Source organism: Babylonia areolata, chromosome 13 (genome assembly GCF_041734735.1).
Source record: "Babylonia areolata isolate BAREFJ2019XMU chromosome 13, ASM4173473v1, whole genome shotgun sequence".
Taxonomy (NCBI): domain Eukaryota; kingdom Metazoa; phylum Mollusca; class Gastropoda; order Neogastropoda; family Buccinidae; genus Babylonia; species Babylonia areolata.
In genome coordinates, this window is record NC_134888.1 from 31,370,089 (window position 1) to 31,377,053 (window position 6,965).

Here is a 6,965-nt window from a genome sequence, read left to right on the forward strand (position 1 = left end):
GGCCCTTACAGTAACAAGCTTTGATTTGACCCAGATCCTGCGCACACACACACACACACAACAACAACAACAACAACAACAACACACACACACATACACGCACAACAACAACAACTACACACACACACACACACACACACACACACCAACAACAACAACACAACAACAACACACTTGCATACACTCTCTCTCTCTCTCTCTCTCTCTCTCTCCAGTCCTTTGATTAGTACTTCTATTTGCCTTTAGTGTACACACACACAAAATCGCAACGTTATTCTGATAAACTGTTGCACTGCACACACTTTCACTTCATCGTAAGAGCATCCAAAACTTCACATGGAGAACTGGATTCTGCCCAAACACACTATGCAAACCCTCCCACCCCCCATCCACCACCACCACCCCCATACACACATACACTCACAAACAAACAACTGTACACACTCACACCTATCACAAGAGCAACCTAAACTTCACTTGAAGAACCCTACAATGACAAGAAACTTGCTGTGACGCACTGTACAGCTGTGGGGTTTTTTTTTCTGTCATTTGCACCGTTTCATTAGCATTACTCCCAACTCCACTCAAGTCCCCTTTACACAGCCGCACTCTGTCCCAGTCCCAGCATCAGCTTCTTCTTCTGCGTTCACTCGTATGCACACGAGTGGGCTTTTACATGTATGACCGTTTTTACCACGCCATGTAGGCAGCCATACTCCGTTTTCGGGGGTGTGCATGCTGGGTATATTCTTGTTTCCATAACCCACCGAACGCTGACATGGATTACAGGATCTTTAATGTTCGTATTTGATCTTCTGCTTGCATATACACACGAAGGGGATTCAGGCACTAGCAGGTCTGCACATGTGTTGAGCTGGGAGATCGTAAAAATCTCCACCATTTACCCACCAGGCACCGTCACCGTGATTCAAACCCGGGACCCTCAGATTGACAGTCCAACGCTTTAACCACTCAGCTATTGCGCCCGTCAGCATCAGCAATCCATAAAGAACGATTGACGTCAGGTCCCCAGAAGGCCACACACCAGAGTGCAGTTGTAATTCTCCACCCGTACTCTGCACTGGCTCCCGATGAGGCAAGAATTAAGTACAAAAATGCCCCTCTGCTTTCTGTTCCACTGGACCTACCTATCTTTCTTACCTTATCGTTGCATGATGCACTCCCTCAAGAACTCTCTGCTCTTCCTCTGACAGTTACCCTCTGAAAATTGCTCATGTCAATACAAGATCCTATGGTAAATGCTCTTTCCTCTTTCAGGCGCCTTGTATCTGGACCAACCTTCCACATCAGATCTGTTCATCTGACAACTCTCCACTTTTCGCTCTTCATAAAAGATTCATCTTTTTAAAATCTATCTGTAACTAGTGTAACCATTAACGGTTTCCTGTCCAGGAAAAAAAAAAAATAATAACGGTTTCCTACTTCTACAACACTGCCACATGCCTGCCAACTCACCTTGCATGTATGAGCAATAAATAAGAGAAGGGAGGAAGAAAGAGCGGAGAGAGAGAGCAGTCATGAGTGGTTCATATAATCTGTAACTTTTTTCTTTCATGTAAAGCACTGACAGCTCTTGGAAAGGAACAGTGCTACACAAATGTACATTATCACTACCAGTATCCTGACAACAAGACACTCTTGCTGTACAGTCCTCCTATTTCTCCACCCGTATCCTGCCCAGGAGAGTCACCTTGCCCCCTAAGGAGTGGGGGGCATGTGCGCGCTCCTCCACACTCCTCCCCACGCTCGCCAGCCCCCGCCTCTCCTGGCACACCCCCAGCCTCGTCAGCAGCCGGTCCGCCAGCTGCGGCACCAGGGGCTGCAGCAAAACGCCGCACACACGGAGCGTTTCCATGGCGACATGGAGGACCACCCCCAAGTGCCGGCGAGAGGCCCCGTCACTGTCCTCGGCCTTGACCAGCGTCCAGGGTTGGTGCAGCTGCACCAAAGCGTTGGCCCAGTGCACGTGACCCATGAGGAGGTCAATGGCACGGGGGAAGGCGAAGCGTTCATACAGCTCATCCACTTGTTCTGTCAGTATACAAGAACATATGCACACACGCACGCACGCACACACACACACACACACACACACACAGTTCGTTAACCTGTTCTGCCGGTATAGGGAGAAGCAGAATCAGAATCAGAATAACTTTACTATCTCAGTAAAAGAAATTATTAAGTGTGCTTAAGTCTGTGGTATATACAGATTACAAGCTTGACCGCCAAATTTGGCTATCGAACACACACACACACACACACATGCACGCACACACACACACACACACACACACAACACACACTTGGTCATTGAAGGCATTGATGCACATATTTGGCATGAACACAAGCACAACATATCAAATATAATGAAGTCAATATAAAAATGCCAAACTATAAAACAAAAACAAAGGTTTGAGGCATAAAAACATTCAAATTACAACAGTAAAGTTAACATTTTTTTTACAGTGGACTTAAGAGATGACTGTGTCACTTGGTAAGTGTTTCTTTTAACCCTTTCGCTGCCAGGAAAATAAGATTTAAGTGAAATCTATTTGCCAGGGTTTTTTTCACAAAAAACGGGTATAAATTTTCAAAAAATTCTGTGCTCTTTGTTATTGGAGAAAGACCCATAAAAGTATATATTTTCTGAAAGGGAAATGAATAAAGAATACAAAACACATGATGTTTTCCCATTTTATGCATTTTAAGTGACATGCTGTTGTTTTGAAATCAGTGTTTTGTTTTTTGTCACATTTTCAACTTGTTCATTACAAACATTAGTCTGGTAATTTGCACAAAAATATCATTTTCTGGACAAATGGATATCTGCACACTCAAAATCATACTAGAACATCCACAATATAAAAAAAACTGAAAAAGAAATAGATGCATTGTGACTTCTGCAAGTAATAATATGGATGTGAGGCCACGCCCCCTCAGTCTCCACCCCCGTCCTCTTCACCTCTCTCACACCGTCACTTCATCAAACCGCATTGGCTGAGTGCCAAGAAAATAGCTCATACTGTGCCCTGCTAAAAATTCGGTAACCTGTCGTCTGCTAGAGTTGAACAGCCTGCATCACTCACTGATAGTTGTATCTTGGCCACTCTCTTGATTGCTCCCTTTATTTTCTATCAAATCGTCCTATAAATGTTCACCACTGTCTTCTCCTTCGAATTTATGCTCCAATTCTTTCTGAGCATCAGCTAAAGAAAGTAATCTTGGCTGATTTAGTTCGCCACAAGCGCATGTCTTGAGCACGGAGTCAGTCCGACATTTTGTTGAGCGAGCGAGGAGAGGAGCCAGGCAAAGACTGCGGCCAGTAACCCAACCAAAACGTTCAAATAAAGGACTGCCTTATGATGCAGATGGTGTTTCTAGCTATGAATAGAATCCAGAAAGATTCCCCAAGCTAAAGCTACCAGCATTTTTGTCAACGAACTGAATGCAAAGCAGGGAAAAGTCAGAATATTTCGATGACGAGTTACCTCGTCATTGTGGCAGCGAAGCATACATGCTTGCCATGACGAGTTATCTCGTCATGCAGGCAGCCTAGGGGTTAAACACATGTTGACTGTTCTGTGAATTAATAAGCAGACACTGAAATCTTTCACTTTGTCACTGGGTGAGTATGTAATGACTGAGTCTGTGAACGAATAAGAAATAGATGCTATAATCTATAGGCAGCTTGTTGTGCAAATACCCTGAGTTTGTAAAGTGCTTAGAGCTTGGTCTCCGAACAAGGCACTACATAAGTATCCATATCTTCTTCTTCTTCTTCTGCGTTCGTGGGCTGCAACTCCCACGTTCACTCGTATATACACGAGTGGGCTTTTACGTGTATGACCGTTTTTAACCCGCCATGTAGGCAGCCATACTCCGCTTTCGGGGGTAGTATCCATATCAAATCAAATCTTTGATAATGTCACTGTGTGAGTATATTAAACAAACACAATACATGATAGCCGATTCTGAAGAAAACTACCAATAAATAGACACTGAAACCTTTGATTACGTTACTGAGAGTGTATTTCAATAAAACTGATATTGATTGATTTTGTAAATTAATGAACAGTTGCTGAAATCTTTCAATCTGTCAGTGAGTGAGTCTGTGACTGAAATATATATTGATTGATTCTGAAAATTAATGATAAAAAGATGCTGAAATTTTCAAATGTCAGAGCATTGAAATAAAAAGAAAGAAAAAATATTGGGTGATTCTGAAAACCAATATTGAGTAATATCATAGTAATAACAATAGACGCTGAACTCTTTGAACTTGTCACTGAGTCCGTATATAAAGCAAAACACATATTGGCTGATTCTGAAAACTAATAATATGCGGACAATGGAATCTTTGAATATGTCACTGAGTGAGTATAAAAAACAAACAAAGGGTGAAATGATTCTGAAAACTAATAATAAACACTGAAATCTTTGAATGACATGGGGTGAATATATGTAACAAAACAAATGTTGACTGATTCTAAAAACTAATAAATAGACACGAAATCTTTGAATATGTCACAAAATGAGAATATAAATAAAATGCATATTGACTGGTTGTGCAAAAATGATAAACAGACATGAAACCAACGACGTTGGAACCAGTCAAAAAAAGCAAATTAATAGAGTATTCAGTATGTACAAATGACAGTCAGTCGTGTCTGACGATGACCACCAGAACAGCAGAGGAGGCACCTGCTGTCGTGACTATCTCGGCTAGAATTGATTATAGTGGAGAGCGTCTTGCCCAGTTTACATCCACACTCTCTCAGCCAACAGGGTTTCAGGACAGTCGGCGCTGGGATCATCCCCAAAGGCCAGCTAGCCCCCCAAGGCTGCAGCACTAAGAGCCAGTGCAGTCTTGCCTCCTAGTTTGAGAGTCCTTCACAAAAGACAAAGCTGTAAATGACTTCCAATTGCAGTGGAGAAACCACTGATCTTGCAGCTTTCACTTTGCTGTTGGCCCAACTATGAGCTTCTGTCAATCTGTGATATAATAAGAGTGAAAAAAGTGTTTTTTAAAAGCCAGGAAAATAACAGGGTCAGTTCTCTTTTCTCAAGGAAGTGAAAGTGCATTGATAGAGCCCAAAACTTTAAAATGCAGAAGAGGCGCAACAAGAAAAATGTTTTGTAATTATCACTGAAAACACAAACTACCTGGCAATCGCTGAAGAGACCAGTACATCTCCAGGTCAGATTCGGACAGGTACTGCCGCAGATCAGAGTCTGGCACCATGGGAGGGAACTCCTGCTGCCTGTTGACGGAGGGGGCAGTGGTGCGGCTCAGCAGGTTGCCCAGACTGTTGACCAGCTCACTGTTGATTCTCTCCACCGCCCGGGCGTCGCTGTAGTCTGCACAGCGTCTGACTTGGTTTGGGTTGGGTTGGGTTGAGTATGTGGTGTGGTGTGGTGCAGTATGGTGTGGTGTGGTGTTTGGGGGATGTGGTGTGGTATGGTGTAGTGTGGTGTAGTGGTGTGTGGTGGTGTGGTATGGAGCGGGTGGTATTTGGGGGGATGTGGTGTGGCGTGGTGATGTTGTATTGCATTGCATTGCATTGTATTGTATTGTTTTGTATTGTATTGTATTGTATAGTGTTGCTTGTAGTGAGTTGTACTATAATGTTCTGTGCTGTATTGTATTGCATTGCATTCTACTGTGTTGCATTGCATTGTTTTGCATTATACTGTAGAGAATTATGCTGTACTGTACTGTACTGTACTGTATTTTATTACTGCTTTGCATCGCATTGCATTGTATCGCATTGTCTTGTCTTGTCTTGTCTTGCTTTACATTGTCTTGTATTTCTCTTTGTCACAACAGATTTCTCTGTGAAATTCTGGCTGTTCTCCCCAGTGTTCTCAGACTGTGTCATCACAGCGCAGCACCAACCATTTTCTTTTTCTCGTTTTTTTTTTTCTGTTTACAAATGCGTTCATTGGAAAATCAAACTGAGGATCTAGTCATTCAAATGAGATGATAAACCGAGGTCCTGTGTGCAGCATGCACTTGGTGCACTGAAAAAGACCCCATGGCAACAAAAATGTTGTCCTCTGGTAAAATTCTGTTGAAGAAATCTTCTCTAACAGGAACACAAACAGATATACATGCACTCAAGGCCTAAGCATGTTGGGTTATGCTACTGGTCAGACATCTGTCTAGCAGATGTTGTGTAACATACATGGATTTGTCTGAAAATAATGACTCCTCTTGAAGAAACTGAAATTGTCTCACTTTGATTCATTCCTGTGAGTTGTTCATTAGCATGTGTGTGAATGACTAGTATGAACAGTGCTTTGTTTGGACCACAACAACAACAAAAAAAACAACCTTTAGTGCTCTATAAATACCATTACCATTACATGTGCATATGTGCGCAATACACAAGCAGTATACATGTTTCACACATGCTTCTGTGCACTCTTTCCCATCTCTCACTAAAATATTTCTGTTGAATTTTATTCATTTGCTCATATATCATTTTAACTGTTTGTTCAGTAATGTATTGTTTTAGTATATCTATTCAGAATTTCTTCTGCATTTATGGGCTGCAACAACCAAGTGGTTAAAGCACTGGACTTTCAATCTGAAGGACCAGGTTTGAATCCCAGTCAAGAGTGCCTGGCTGGTAAAGGGTGGAGATTTTTCCGACCCCCCCAGGTCAACAGATGTGCAGACCTGCTAGGTCCTGAACCCCCTTCATGTGTGTAGGCATGCAGAAGATCAAATCTGCACGTTAAAGATCCTGTAATCCATGTCAGAGTTCAGTGGGTTATGGATACAAGAACATACCTGGCATGCAACCCCTTCAAAAGAGAGTGTATTGTATAACTGCCTACATGGCAGGGGTAAAAACTGTCATACATGTAAAAGCCTACACACACATAAGAGTGAACGTCAGAATCACAGCCCACAAACAACGATGAAGAATTCATTTGCC

The 6,965-nt window shown here is 42.5% G+C and overlaps 1 protein-coding gene across 1 annotated transcript in view; it reads right to left on the reverse strand.

Moving 5' to 3' along the window:
* Positions 1-255: 255 nt before the first annotated feature.
* The window catches only part of LOC143289202 (methionine--tRNA ligase, mitochondrial-like), a 21,865-nt gene continuing 15,155 nt past the window's right edge, over positions 256-6,965 (reverse strand). The window contains exons 12-13 of the mRNA XM_076598142.1: positions 5,185-5,379; positions 256-2,052 (exon numbers count right to left, since the gene is read on the reverse strand). Of these exons, the coding sequence (XP_076454257.1) occupies positions 1,676-2,052; positions 5,185-5,379 (572 nt within the window). The 3' untranslated portion in view covers positions 256-1,675. The remainder of the gene's footprint in view (positions 2,053-5,184; positions 5,380-6,965) is intronic.